Source organism: Trichosurus vulpecula, chromosome 8, assembly GCF_011100635.1.
Source record: "Trichosurus vulpecula isolate mTriVul1 chromosome 8, mTriVul1.pri, whole genome shotgun sequence".
Classification (NCBI taxonomy): Eukaryota; Metazoa; Chordata; class Mammalia; order Diprotodontia; family Phalangeridae; genus Trichosurus; species Trichosurus vulpecula.
Window position 1 is genome coordinate 228517904 of NC_050580.1, and position 15872 is coordinate 228533775.

General features: G+C 38.7%; 1 protein-coding gene across 1 annotated transcript; it reads left to right on the forward strand.

The window, feature by feature from the left end:
• The first annotated feature begins 14016 nt into the window (after positions 1-14016).
• On the forward strand, positions 14017-14570 carry LOC118828205 (60S ribosomal protein L21-like). The gene has a single exon (XM_036734664.1). The coding sequence runs from the start codon at positions 14050-14052 to the stop codon at positions 14530-14532; it is 483 nt and encodes a 160-aa protein (XP_036590559.1). The 5' UTR covers positions 14017-14049; the 3' UTR covers positions 14533-14570.
• Positions 14571-15872: the final 1302 nt, after the last annotated feature.

The following is a 15872-nucleotide window of genomic DNA, read 5'->3' on the forward strand; positions in this document are numbered from 1 at the left end:
AGGAATGACACATCACAATTGTGGACAGGACCAGAGGTGACATCTGAACACATCAGAGGGTGAAAACTGGCTTAAGTGATCAGGCATCTGCAGGTAGATGGTACTAAGTCTGCAGAAAAAATCTCACAAACAAATTTGACAGGCAAAAATCCAAAAAGAAACAAAGAGACTATCATAGCCTCATTCACGATAGAATACATGAGTCAAGGATACAATTTCATAATCATTTTCTCCTGGGTAAACCACTGTTACAGTATTATCTTTTCCATGTGCTATAATTTCCGCAGCCTTTGGAACATTGTCCAGCTTACCCAGTTTTACCCATACCCATACCCATACCAGTTTTACCCATACTTTAGCTCCCAATTTTATTCTGTCAGTAGAACCAAACCCTTCTTTTCCTCTAATAGTTATTTTGGAAGGAGGGTGAGTTTTCACAAGGGATATTATTTCACAAAGAATAATAATCAATTGAACTATTCTATCATTTTTACAAAACTGTATAGGTTCTTCACCCAAGTTCTGGAATGTCACAATAATTTCTCCTTGATAACTAGAATCTATCATTCCAGCCAATCCATGTATTCCCTGAGCTGCTAATCCTAATTTAGGTAATATCTGTCCAAAATGATGCTTAGGGATTCTCATACATATCCCAGTAAAGATTTTTCTTATCTCTTTTCTATCCAACCAAAAGTCCTCTAAATAATGTAAATCATATCCTACTGAACCAGATATTCCTGGATACGGTAGTGCGACATCTTCCCTCATAGTCCAGTACTCAATATTTGGGATCTTATGTGTTTGCTGTTTTCTAATTTGCAGATTTGGGGTCATCATTCTGGCTGGAGGTGTACTTCCTCCTAATGGTCTATTATTCAAATTATGTAAAGCAATGAATAAATTATCCTTCCAATATTGGTATGAATTATTAGAACTTAACTTTCTTAACTATTCTTTCAACAATCCATTCATTCTTTCTATCAACCCAGATGCTTGTGGATAATATGGAATATGATAAATCCATTCTATATTGTCTAATACACAATATCTCTTCATCTCATTATCTTTGAAGTGTGACCCATTGTCACTTTGAATCTGCATTGGGGTTCCATAATATAGATGTACAATATCTAGAGTTTTACAGGTGTTTTGCTGGGTTGCATTCTTGTAAGGACATGCCACTAGTACATCTGAATAGGTGTCAACACAAGTATATATAAATTTGCATCCTTTATCTTGGGGTAGTGGTCCAATATGATCTATCTGCAAAATCTAGGCTAGAACTTTTCCCCTTGCTATTTCCCCAGTTACTACTGGGGAACAGTTCATTCCTTTTCCAATTTACATATATGACATTCCTCTGTTAACTTGTTCTAACAAGGCATGAGAGATACTAATGCCTTGATCTTGTGCCCACCTGTGTGTGGCCTGGACCCCTAAATGGCCAGTTGTTTGGTGGACCCATTTTGCTAGTACTAGGTCATCAGTTGGTGTCACACTGGGGACAAGATGTTCAGTAGCAGTCTTTGATAGTGGATCAGCATGTGCACTGTACTCATGTTCTGGCATAGTGAGGGCCATGTGAGCATCATGAATTTCCCAATTTTCATTTTTCCACATTGGCATCCATGTAGCTAACCCATTAGCTACTGGCCACGAATCAGTGAATATATGACACTGACCTTCTTTTTCTATTTTAATAGCTTGTTGTACTGCCATAAATTCAACATATTGACAACTTCCACCTATCCCAGTACTTTCCAAAGTTCTCTTAGTACATGGGTTATAGTCTACTGCTTTCCAATGTCTTTTATGGGCCAAATATTTTGCTATCCCATCAGTAAACCATGCATGTTTCTTCTGTTCTTCAGTCAATCCATCAGATCTATAATTTCATTTTTCCAAGGATTGTACTAACTGTTTCCTTGGTTCAAAGGGTTTGTCATTTCCATCAGTGTCTATGTTTGGTATAGATTCATGTAGAGCAGAAATTCCACTTTTGCCTGTTTTTGATCTATTCTGAATATACCATTTCCATTTAATTATGCTAACCTCTTGTGCATATCCAATTCTGTGAGATGCTGGGGTACTCATTACCCAAGTCCTAATCAGGATTCCAGGCCTTAATATCATTTCATGGCCCAGAGTCAGTTGTTTAGTCTCTACCAAAGCCCAATGTGCAGCTAACAACTGCTTTTCAAAAGGTATATATTGTATAAGGTAGATTAAGGTAGTTTCCTTGACCAAAATCCTAAGGGTACATTTCTGCTTTGTTGTTTCTGCATAAACTCCAATTCGCATAATCATCTTGTCAGTCACTTGTAATTCCACCAGGCTACTTTGCATAGGCCATAAATCTAGAGCCAACCGTATAGCAGCTTTGCCTTCTTCCAAAGCTTTACTCTGTCCAAATCCCAAATCAAATTCATATTTTGTCCTAGTAACTTTATATAAGGGTTTCAAAATCTGTCCTAAATGTGGAATGTGGTGTCTCCAATATCCAAACAGTCCTATGAACTTTTGGGCCTCTTTCTTATTGGTGAGGATAGGAAAATCTTGAAACTTTTCTCGAGCTTGTGGGAAAACTTCTCTGAATTTCTTTGTATACTCCAAAATTTTAGTTTGAGCTGGTCCTTGAATCTTTGCAGGGTTAATTTCGCATCCTTGGCTTTTCATATGCTCAGTTAAAAGTATCAAACTCTTCTCCACTTCTTTTACATTTTCTCCCTGTATCATAATGTCATCTTTGCAGTGGGTAAGCTGTACACCAGGTAACTTTAAGTCATACAAATGTTCAGCCACAATCCTATGATAAATGGTTGGGCTATGCAGATATCCTTGTGGCAATCTGGTAAAAGTATATTGTTGGCCCTGCCACATGAAATCAAACTGGTCCCATTGTTTAGAAACTATTGGGATTGTAAAGAAAGCATTGGCCAAATCAATAACTGCATACCAAGTCCCATCATATTTCTGGATCCTCTCTATTAAGGTAACAGTATCTGGAACAGCAGCATACAAGGGAAGCATCACTTTATTCAATTGTCTATAGTCTACTGTCATTCTCCACATTCCATCTGACTTTCAGACTGGACAGACAGGATTATTCCATGGAGTGGTTGTAGGGACTAACACTCCTGCTTCAACATATTCCTTTATAGTATTGACAATTTCATCTTGCCCACCTCGTACACGATACTGCTTCAAAGTAATTACTTGAGAAGGTTCAGGTAAAGTAATTGGGTCCAGTTTTACTTTTCCCACTAAAATTGTATTAATTCCTATCTTCCTTGCTGCAAATTGACACCTACCCTCAGGTAAATTCAGAGTCATACCTTTCAATATATCTATTCCAATGATGTATTCAGGAATGGGTACAATGACAACAGTGCATTCTTTCTTAGGCTATTGTCCAATTTTCACCATCAGTTTAACTTGTCTGGCTGATATTTCAGCCCCTTCTAGTCCTGTGATAGTAATAGGAGTTCCATGCTTAATTTTGTCAGAGTTTCCATAAACCAAGGTGGCCTCTGCCCCAGTGTCTATCAATGCCCTAGTTATAGTATTTGATCCATTTTTCCAATATATAGTCAGATTAATATGGGGTCTGCAATCCTGTCTGTGTATTTCTTTAATCTGAGCTGGTACTCAGCCTATTTCCTAGTCTCCCTGAAAGTGTGACTCTCTTGGATACAAGAGTTCAAGATCTGTAGGATTTGTAGGGGCAATTCATACTTCTCTATTCTATCTGCTATTAGGCCCCTTATCTTGGTACATTTTGTGTAGCTCATTAGTTGAAATACCATCTGTTCTTCTGAAATCTACCCCTGCTCTCAACAAAGTAGTAAACATTTCTTGTCACTCTATTCCAATGTTGAATCTGCTGGATATTTACCCTTCTCTCTTGATGAAACTTATCTTTTCTCCAGTCTCCTAAGTCACTTGACTGTGAAATCTTATCCAGCACCTGTGAAAGAGGGCTCCCTACTTCCACAATTAGCAGAGTCAGAATTACATGTTTATAAGTGGGGGGGGGGGGGTGCCATTTTAACGACCAAATTTCTGTGAGAGACTCCCAAGGAAGTTTCATAATAAACTTTAGCATTCCCTATCATAATAGCAGTCTTTATTACGTCCCCTCTTAACTTTCTCATATAGTCCCTAAGTGAATACCAGGGTCTATCTGCAGTAGGCCACATAGTATCATCAGGATATTGTCTCTTACAACCAATAGCAGCTAAAGCTAACAGATTGGTTGTTTGGTTACCTCCTTGCAAATGATAATCCCTAACAACTTGCTGTACAAAAGGATTCTGACTAACAATTACAAATTTCACACAATCCACAGTATCTACAGACACTCCTGCGGTCCCTTCATCACTGATTCTCACCGTCCAAGATATTAACAATTCTCCCATTCTCTGGGTGAACCTACTCAAGATATCTGTGATTTCCTGCTGTGTAAAATCCTCCAACATTTCTCTGAACACTGTATTATTTTCTTGGGTTTCTTGCCTCCTTTTTCTGCCTTCTTTCCTCCTTATGGAGCACACTTCTAGCTGAGGGTTTAACAATGTCTCATTCTCTGTGTGAGTAGCACCATGTAACAAAGTATCATCACCTGCCTCAGCTTCTGATGTATCATCCTCTCTAGATTCTCTCCCCCTGTCACCATGGTAACCAGACTGGCTGCTAGACTTGATCTGGGCTGAACTGAAATGCACTCTTGACCTCTTTGGCTCCCTCTGCCTTCTAGCTGAATTTACAGCAAAATCGGTAGATTCCTGAACAATGATCTGTTGTTCTACCACCTGTGATTCTTCGCCTTCTTGTGGTATAGAAGAAATATTCTCATTTGAGTTAGCAGAGGTTTTAGTAACTGAGTTCTCTCTCAGAATAGTCTGTCCCTGCTTTCGTATATAATATGGTACACTACTAGTAAAATCCAGCCTCATCTAGAATTTCTTTCGGCATTTCTCTACCTAGCTTAACTGTAACTTCTTTCAGACATCTTTCCAAATCTCTAGGTTCTCCCCTCTGTAGCTTCTGTTTTCAGACCTCACACAAACCAATGCCTTTAGACCATTCCCTTGCTAGGGAGGAATACGTTACATCATCCCATCCTGGGATAACCATTTCTTCCTCTAAATCCCTTTTACCTCTAAACAGAGATCTTATACCTTGTGATCCCATTCTATACATCACCAAATAGTGTAACAGCAAGGGAATAAACACAATATCAATGATAATAGTGAATATGCCTATGTAGTTCTGTATTGACAAGTATGGAAAAACTCTCCATATAGAAGGCAGAGGAAGTAAAACATTTATTTAGACACCAGATAACCACATCCCATAACCAAACAATCAGCTCCCACAACCAGTGAGCCTGCTTTATCATAACAGCAAGGAACTTAAAACACAGTATCACAGCATGGAGCCTTGCCATCCCAAAACCCCGTTCTGGGGTCTTCCCACAAAACTCACAGTACAACTATCACAGGCCATAATGGCTCTCTCTCAGCATTTCTTGTGACACAACTTCCTTTTTCTCTCAGTAAGCTCTTCCTAGAACATGTGACTTAGGCTTCCTATGATATAAGCAGGTCACATGACCTATTAATGGGTGGGAAAGATCTTCAGATCTAAATTGCTATTACATTTGGCTGAATGTGTTCCCTATGTACATGCCTCACTTCCTTCATACTCTGTGTTCACTCTTCTTGTGGATGCCATGTATGTTTGTGGGAAGCTGTATCCTAGGTTTCATGGGGGAATGTTTAGTAGCTTTTGTTCTTATTATGCCATTTATTTAATGTCCCTGCTAAGACCTAATGGTATCTACTGACTGATTATGGATGGGATGGAAGCACATTGGTGGAGGCTTGTGAGTAATAATATTGGGAATGAGTACACACAGCAGGGTGCCTCTACAATCTAAGAAAATAGGTGCTGAATGAAGGACCCAACCCGCAAACCTATGAATTTGAAGTTGGGAGTCACCTAAAGGGGTTGCTAAATCAGGATCAGTTGAAGGACGGGGGATAGTTGAAAGAACAGTTGGAAGAAGTACATGGAAGAAGTATGAGACAGCTAGGTGATCAGTAGAAAGAGTCTTAGAGTTGAAGTGATCAATATTTGAGTTCAAATCTAGCCCCCTGGGTAAATTACTTAACTTCTCTGTCCTCAGTTTCTTCATTTGTAAAATGGGCATAATAATAGCACCTACCTCAGAAGGTTGATGTGAGGATCAAACCTTAAAGTAGCATATAAATGCTAGTTATTATTATTCATTACTTGAATCCAGAGAAATAAACCAAGAGCAATGGGTAAAAATCACAAAGACACACATTTAGGCTTGGAAAAACTTCTAAGAATTAGAGCTGTTTACAAGTAGAATGGTCTGGCTCAGGGGACCTCCTAGGAGGTCCTCCAGCAGAGGTTGTTATAGTATTATAATGAGAATTCCTTTGGTTTATCTGTTGGACTAGATGGCCCCTAGGGTTCTTTTCAACTCTACAATTCTTTTTTTTTTTTTTTTGTACAGAGGAGTTGGCATTTGAATTAGACTCTAGAGGTTGGGTAGCAATCCAGCAGAAGTATGAGCAATGGCCTGGAGTTAGGAAAACCTGGGTTGAAATTTTATTTCCAACACTTAACTATTTGCATGACCCTAGACGAGTCACTTAACTTCTGTGTCAGTTTCCTCAAATATAAAATCAGGATAATAACAGCACTTACCTCACAGGATTGCTGAAAGTATCAATGAGATCACATTTGTAAAGCATTTAGCACAATGCCTGACATTAATTAATTAAATAAGCATTAATTAAAAATTAACAATTAATACATGCTTATTCCAACCATCCAAGTATCAAGTACATTAAAGACAAAGTTCATGCCTTGAAATGGGGGGAAAGGGCAGGTATGATCATGTTGCCAATAAGATGCAACTCAAGAAGCATGTGGAATCATGATATGATGATTGTCCAGAAGCACAAAGAGTTTCATTGATCAAAGATGCCTCATGCTTAGTTAAGAGGTTCATATGGTTCTGTGCCCACTGAAACAGAGCATTGCAGCCCCTCAATCTTCAGACTAATGATAAACCCAGTCTGATGTATTGTTCTCAACTTGATTATTCAGTTCATGATGTCTCTGAGGATAATAACATGCTGAAGAAATGAATAAATCAAAGAAAACACCAACCGGCATCAAAAATTATTAAAAATTGAACTCTATAACAACTGTAATCAGAAACCAGAGGAAAAAATGGATTTTCCACAAGGACTACATGAATACTTAGAAGAAATGAAGCAAGAGATAAAAGAATAGTGGGGGGAAGCCCCTAAAGAAACCATTGGAAGGAGAATAAATAGCTTAGAAAATAAAATGTAAATTTACCCAACTAACAGACATCCTGAAAACTAAAATAGAACAAACAAAAATCAATAACTCCGTGAAACAAGGGAGAAATATTAGATCCAAATGAAAAGACTGGAAAAAATAGGAAGAAAATGCAAGATCTGATATTTTTAAGTGACCTGTAAAAAGTCAAGTATAGCTAGTATAAGAGTCATTGGACTCTCCTCTTCTCCCCCACCCCCAACCCCCAAAAAAGTCCTGGACATGATATTTTTAAAAATCATAAATGAAAAGTCCCCAAATCTGATAGAACCTGAGGGCAAAGCAAAGATAGAAAGCATCCACTGATCACCTTCTGAAAAAAAAACCCCAAAAGGAAAAGTCCCAAGAATGTCATAGCCAAAATGCAGAGTGACTGCATCAAAGAAAAAATACTTCAAGCATCCAGAAAAATAAAGACATTTTAAGTACCAAGGAACTACAGTCAGTATCACACAAGAATGGATTTTTAATGGAAGAAAGGACTTTCATCTGTTTCTGATAAAAAGACCAGAGTGAAGTAGAAAACTTTGAAATGCAAGCATTTATGAGTTCAAAGAAACCTAGAAAGGTACATTTATTTAAGCAATTGGAAGGAGTTGTGCTAATATTCTAATACAGGGAAAACAAACAAGTGTCCCTTCAGAACTTTAATGTTTGAAATGTACTGAAGGAGTTAAATAAGAAAAACAAAGGTAGTGGGGGTGGATTGGATTCACTTCTGAATGTCTGAAGAGGAGAAGGAAAGGGAGAGATATACTAATGTAGAAAGGTGGAAGAAAGGAATGGAACTTGATATTTCTGATTGGAGTATATCAGAAAAATATACAAATATGAAGGAGGAGCAAGGGGACTGGATGTCTGATGAACTTCATTTTTTAAAAAGAAATTATTTTTCCCCAGTTACATGTTAAAACAATTTTTAAGATTTTTTTTTTAAAGTTTTGAGTTCCAAATTCTATCCCTCCTTCCTTCCCTCCCTTGCCCACTTCCTGAGATGGTAAGCAATCTGATACAGGTTATACATGTACGATCATGTAAAATATTTCCATATTAGTCATTTTGTACAAGAAGACTCAAACAAAACAACACAGAAAAGAATTGAAAGAAAAAAGTGAAAAATAGCATGCTTTAGTCTACATTCAGATATCAATCCTTTCTCTGAAAGTGGATAGCATATTTCATTATGAGTCTTTCGGGATTATCTTAGATCATTGAATTGCTGAGAATAGCTAAGTCATTCACAGGTGTTCATCATACAATATTGCTGTTACCATGTACAACATTCTCCTGGTTCTGCTCACTTCACTTTGCATCAGTTCACATAAGTCTTTACAGGTTTTTCTGAAATCTGCTTGTTCGTCATTTCTTATAGCACAATAATATTCCATCACAATCATATACCACAGCTTGATGAATTTCTCTCTTATCTGAAATGGACAAAGGAAGGTTGAATACTCCCCTCTCCCCATCCCTACATACACCTAGAAACAACAATTTGGCATAAAAATGCATCAAACTCAATAGAGAAACAAGTGGGGGTGGGGAGAATAATATCAGGGAGTAAATAGTCACAAATAAAGCAAACTTTCTGATTTTAAAAGAAGAGTTAAAAGGCAGCTAGGTAGAGCAATAGTTAGAACACTGGACCTGGAGTCAATCAACCAATCAATCCAACAATAAACATTTATTAAGCACCTACTATGAGTCTCGTACTGTGCTAAGAGCGGGGGAATAGAAAAAGAGGCAAAAGACAATTCTTGTCTTCAAGGAGCTTACCGTCTAAAGAAGGAGACAACATGTGAGCAAATACATACAAAACAAACTATAAACAGCATAAATAGAAAATAATTAACAGAGTGCTGGAGCTGGAGTTAACAGGGTTTGAGGACGGCTTCCTGTAGAGGGTGGGATTTTAGTGGGAACTTAAAAAAAGTTAGAGAGGTCAGTAGTCAAAGCAGAGAAGGGAACACATTCCAGGCATGGGGGATAGACAGAAAGAATGCCCAGAGTTGAAAGATGGTGTGTCTTGTTCATGGAGCAACCAGGAAGTCAATATCACTGGATCAAAAAGTACAAAGAGTATGTGTCAGGTGGTAAGATATAAGAAAACTGGAAAGGTAGGAGAGGGATAGGTTATGAAGGGCTTTGAGTGCCAGACAGAGTATTTTGTATTTCTTCCTACAGGCAATAGGAAGCCACTTGAGTTTGTTGAATAAGAGAAAGACATAACTGGACCTATGCTTTGGGAAAATCACTGTAGTGACTGAATAGAAAATAGATTGGAGTGGGGAGAGACTTGCAGGCTGTTGCAATAATCCAGGCGTGAGGTAATGAGGGCCTGTACTAAAGTGATAGCAGTGTTGGAGGAGAGTAGGGGCCTATTTGAGAGATGGCACAAAGGTGAAATAGATGGGCCTTGGCTACAGCTTGGTTGTGGGGGGTGAGAGACAGTGAGAAATCCAGGATGACTCCTAGGTTGTGAGCCTGAGGGACTGGGAGGATGGTGTTGCCCTCTACAGTTATAGGGAAGATAGGAGTTTAAGGGGAAAGATAATGGGTTCTGTTTTGGATATATGGAGTTTCAAGTGCTGAAGACCTAAGCTGTGTGTCCCTGGGCAAGTCACTTAACTCTGTCTGCCTCAGTTTCCTCAATTCTAAAACGAAGATAATAATAGCACTTAGCTGCTGGGGTTATTGTAAGGATCATTTGAGGATCAAATGATATATGTAAAGCTGTTAGCACAGTGCCTGGCACATAGGGGTGCCTAATAAGTGCTTGTTTTCTTCCCTCTTCCTTCCTTCCTTCCTTCCTTCCTTTCTAAAAGGTGCATGTGTGTATGTGTGTGTGTGTGCGCACGTGCACGAGTGGTGGGGGAGCCAGAATCTAGAGGAGGTTACCTTAGATTGTCTGGTAGACAATTGTGGAATGGCTGAATAAATTGGGGTATATGAATGTGATGGAATATTGTTACGCCATAAGAAATGATGAAAGACATGATTTCAAAGAATCCTGGGTAGTATGACCTGATGCAGAGTGAAGTGAGAAGAACCAGGAGAAGAATTTATGAAAAAGACAACAACACCGTAACAAAAAATAACTTCAAAAGATTTAAGAACTCTGATCAATGCAATGATTGTATCTCCAGAGGACATATTTTGAAGCATATTACTCATCTCCTGACAGAGAAGTGATGTACACAAGGTACAAAGACATATATTTTTGGACATGGCTACTGTCTGGATTCATTTTACTTGATTTTGCATATTTGTTATAAGGGTTTCATCCACCTCTCTTTCTCTTTCTTTCTCTGAATTAACTAGGCGACAATGGTTGGGAGGGGTAGGGGTAGCAAAATGATGAAAAGAAGAGGGTCATTGACATTTTTTAATGGACAAAAGATAAAAGAAAGAAGTTCAGAAGAAAGCACAGACAAAGATGGTTTTGAAAGTAACATGTAGAATTTATTGTATAGTTTTGTAAGCAATGTAACTAGGAGATTCATGGTTTCATATAGAATCTTTTTTATGTTCTGTTGTGTGTATGAAAATGCTTTTTTCTTTTTTTTAAGTTTGGAATAATTTTTTTAAACATAAAAAGGAAATAGACTAAGAGAGTAAAAATGTCAATGATGTTATAACATTTTGCAGTTTAATAGCAATATCTATGTTTTACATTCTAAAACATTTTGCCTTATAAGAGTTCTTGTGATTTCGTAAGAATGTACTTGTCATATTTATTCCAATTGATAAGATTGCTCCAAAGTGGAGTTAGTCTTATTCTGGTCACATACTTAATATTTACCTAATCTGATGTAAGTCTTTACACCCAGCTTTTCACTGTAGTGTACATCACACTTTTGTCTGTTCTGTAGACACCATGAGCTCATAGCTCAGGAACTTCCAATTCACAAGTTCTCCTCATTAATGATTTACTTTCAGCCCCTGTTGCAAAATGCCTTCTGCTATTTCTATCACCTGTTGCTATGTTTATTACCACTGACTGATGAAGTAATAGGATTATGCAAAGGCTAATGACAATGCCAGACTGACTGTCTCCTTTGGTATCCTTCCCCCTACTGGTGTCCCCTCTTGCCTCTTTCCTTCCCTTTCTTCCCTGTTCCTGATCCAGCATGATACACTTGAGGGACAGAAATTGTTGCTGTTCAGTCATGTCCAACCCTTTGTGACCTCTTTTAGGGTTTTCTTAGCAAAGATGCTAGAATGGTTTGCCATTTCCTTCTCCTGCTCATTTTATAGATGAGGAAACTGAGGCAAGCAGGGTTCAATGACGACCAAGATCACATAGCCAGTAAGTGTCTGAGACCAGGTGTGAACTCAGAATGTCCTCCTGACTCCAGGCCCAGCACTACTCTATCCGCTGTGCCACCTAGTTGCCCCAAGGCCAGAAGTTACTCTAATCCAGGATAAGAGTAACCTTTCGTGGATTCCCTTTGAAAGTCTCTTGATGGCTGCCCTGTTGCCCTTCATTCTCTTTTACTTATTATTCTCTTATTGTCTGGTAGTGGCTTTAAGCTCTATTTCATATGCCACCAAAGGGAGGATGCTTGGGACTACTGTCTGTCAGTAATCCTGTATTGTTAATGTAGTTTTTGCTTGATGGGAAGATCTTTCCCATCCATTAATAGGCCCATGTTACCTGCTTAAGTCACATGGAAGCCTAAGTCATATGAGCCTGGGTCACGAAGGTTGTGATGCCTTCTGACCCTGAAGAAGTTTGGGGCTCACTCATGGGAAGAGTGCTCCTGTCCAGATGAGACTCTGGGTAGCCATTAAGGAACCCCCTGGCTTTGAAAACTCAGATGTTGCTGCTTCTCTCTCTGGTAACTGTGTATTGCTATGGACAGACAGTTAGAAGCCCTGTTTGTGTTATTTGGTCTGTTTAATTTCTGCTTGTCATTTCTGTTTGTATTTGCTCTGAAGTTCAGGATGTTGACTTTTCCCCGAACTAAGTGAATGGTGTGTGTGTGTGTGTGTGTGTGTATACATATATATGTATATGTATATGTTTGATTAAAGTAAGTGTTGACCCCTTTAAAGTTGCTTTCCTTTAGAAAAGCATATCAAAGAACCTGTGCTAGCAGCCCCCCGTGTGCTGGTGTTATTGGTCTTACACCCCGACAGCAGCTGCAAGCAACATTATTGTTACAAATACAATCTTAGGTTCCTTTTGAAATGTGTTTTATACCCAAGTCCTTTCTACCATATCCAAAACAGACTTCTTTGACTTCCCTACTGCCTAAGTATATAAGCATGTTCTTATTACTCCCTCTGGGAATACTATAGTGCTTTGCAAGTTCTGTCTCCAAAAAGGTCAAAGAAACATCACCAATACAAGAAGGTCACATTCATAACATCCAGCTGGGTAAGATGTCAATACAAAAATTGCCTTTTGCCTCAGTGAAGAGGACCATGCTGTATCCTGTTGACAATACGCCTGCCATGCTAAAAGTAGCAGAAATTGCCTTCTAGATTTAAGCTTTCTCCTGAAAACTGGCTGCTACATCTCCAGATCCAATTCAGAATTCAAGCCATAAATAAAACTCACCCTTGGGGAGGTGGTGGTTTTATTGGTTCTTCTGCTTAATCATAGACATCCTATATGAGGGTTAACTTAGTTCTTTTCAAAAATGCTCATTTTCTAGCCTTGAGTAGGTTATAAAAACGTAAGAGGGAAGAAGCTACAGAGATGTGCGTTAAAAACAAGGCAAGCCTTCGTGAATGAATTTGTAACCTGAAAACTGAGTAATTAGGAAATCAATTTACCTGGAGGTGTTGGGGAGGGTTGCTCATGCATGTGTATACCACACCCCACACATACACACACCTCTCCTCCTTAGGTCCAGTGAGGGGAGAAGCGGCAGGCATCTCTTCTGCAGCTTGTTGAGAGGCTGTTCAGTTCACTTATACAATAAAAAAATTATTTATATAGTAAATTTTCTAACTAGTGATTGTTATGGAATCCATGACTGCTCACTTCCACATCTGCTTGAAGTTGGAAGCAACGGAACATTCTGTGTGGAACCTCTTGGGACTGTAACTTTGATTACAGCCTTTGATTTAATCTGAGTTTGAATACAGATCAAAAGACCCAGGCTACTGCTGAGTGTGTCATTTACCCAGGCAAGGAAAGCTGCCAAGAGCCACCCACAGGAACCACTGCCTGATAGTTTGAATATTATAGTTATCCAAATGGATTTAGCTTGCTAGGTAGGTTGAGAGGATATGGCCTTAGGAATCTCATGCTAGGAACCTCTTCACTCAGTTTCCCACCATCATACTGTTCCCCCTTTTAAGAAAAGTGAGTCTGGAAAGAGACTGTTAAGGGTGAGGATTTGAGAGAAACTAAACAGACCTTTCCTGTCATAGCTAGAGGTAATTTGGAGAAGATAGACAGAAAGAGGATAGCAACATCTTTGTGAAACTATCGTGATCTTTATCTTGTGAAAAGACTATATTTGTTATCTTGAAGAAACTAAATGGAGTAGGGCTGTGTAATCAAAATAAAGAGAAGTTATCTACATTTGTAATTGAAGTGACTGGCTATGATCTTTCTCACAACTAAAATGTTGTAAATAGCTTTTTTCCGCCGGCTCCGCCATATTCCAGTGAGTTGCCAAAATGACGAACACAAAAGGAAAAAGGAGAGGGACACGTTACATGTTTTCTAGGCCCTTTCGAAAACATGGTATTGTCCCTTTGGCTACGTATATGCGAATATACAAGAAAGGTGATATTGTAGATATCAAGGGCATGGGCACAGTGCAGCAGGGAATGCCCCACAAATGTTACCACGGCAAGACTGGACGAGTCTATAATGTTACTCAGCATGCTGTAGGCATTGTTGTAAACAAACAGGTTAAGGGCAAGATTCTAGCCAAGAGAATTAATGTGCGTATTGAGCATATTAAGCATTCTAAGAGCAGAGATAGCTTCCTGAAGCGTGTAAAGGAAAATGATCAGAAGAAGAAGGAAGCCAAAGAAAAAGGCACTTGGGTTCAACTGAAACGCCAGCCTGCTCCACCCAGAGAAGCACACTTTGTGAGAACCAATGGCAAGGAACCTGAACTGTTGGAACCTATCCCCTACGAATTCATGGCATAAATGACTGCTAAAAAAAACAATAAAAAAAACTTGGATTATGGAAAAAAAAAATAAAAAAAAAATAAAATGTTGTAAATAATTTTCCGTGTCTCTATTATAATTGTTGTTTTAATTGTCGATAACATTAACTTCAATAACTTTAATATTTACTTAATTCCAAGATATTAAGGGATATAAAGGTATGAGTAGCTAGTATTGGAATAGAAGACTTTCCCAGTTTATTAAATGGTTGGTTGTGCCTTCATGCTCAAAGACGATCAAAATGACATCACCATGGTCTAGGTACAGTGTGTCTGGCTATGGCTGTGTTGCAACAATTCTGCTAGCAGCCGCTGTGGGGGTGAAAGAACAACATAAGGCCAACAACAAGGATGCTGCCAGCACAGGTTCTTTTGATCTGCTTTGCTAAGGAAAATAGCATGAGGGGGTTAACAATCTTATTTCAAACCAGCATACAAATATCATTCACTTAGTTCAGGGGAAAAAGCCAGCACCCTGAACTTCGGAGCAAATACAAACAAATTACAAACATACATTATAAACAGACCAAATACAATTTATAGTTACCAAGAAACCAACATCTGAGTTCAGGAGCCAGGGAGCTCACAACATCTGGCCCAGAGTCACACGCTGCTCCTCCTGTGGCTCAGAGCCCCAGAAAATAGCTCTGTTCTCTCTTTTTACACACTCCTTAGTCATCATCTGAGCCACCAGAATGCAGGCTCCGACTATTGGCTCTGGTCTTAGTAACTCCCTTAGGACCCTGAGGGCTTCATGCCCACATAGGCTTAGCACCTAGTACATAGGGGTTTGGGCCTGGGACTTTGCACCTAGTCAGGCTCAATCAAAGACACTTAATTAATTTATCATTCTGAAACAGTAAAAAAAAAGTCCCAACTTAATTGATATTACAAGCTGATTAAACCAATATGAGCTCAGAAAGTTCTATCATATGTTGGGCACAAATAATCCATATGAACATTTGTTGTGGACCAATGGCGAGTAGAATAATCTTTGCAAAAGATTTTGTACACAAACAAAGCCGATGCAATCAAGATTAGGAGGGAAGCAGAAAATTGGGAAAGAATTTTTACAACCAGTGTGTCTGATAAAATATACAGAGAGCTGGGTCAAATTTATAAGAATACAAGTCATTTCCCTATTGATAAATGGTCAAAGGATATGGTCAAAGGCAGTTTTCAGAGGAAGAAATTAAAGTTATCTATAGTCAAATAAAAATGCTCTAAATCACTATTGATTAGAGAAATGCAAATCGAAACAGCTCTTAGGTACCACATTATTCCTGTCAGATTGGCTAATATGACAAAACAGGAAAATCA

Excerpts from the sequence above, each read along its gene's own strand:
- LOC118828205 (XM_036734664.1), top strand. The coding sequence starts at position 14,050 with ATGACGAACACAAAAGGAAAAAGGAGAGGGACACGTTACATGTTTTCT.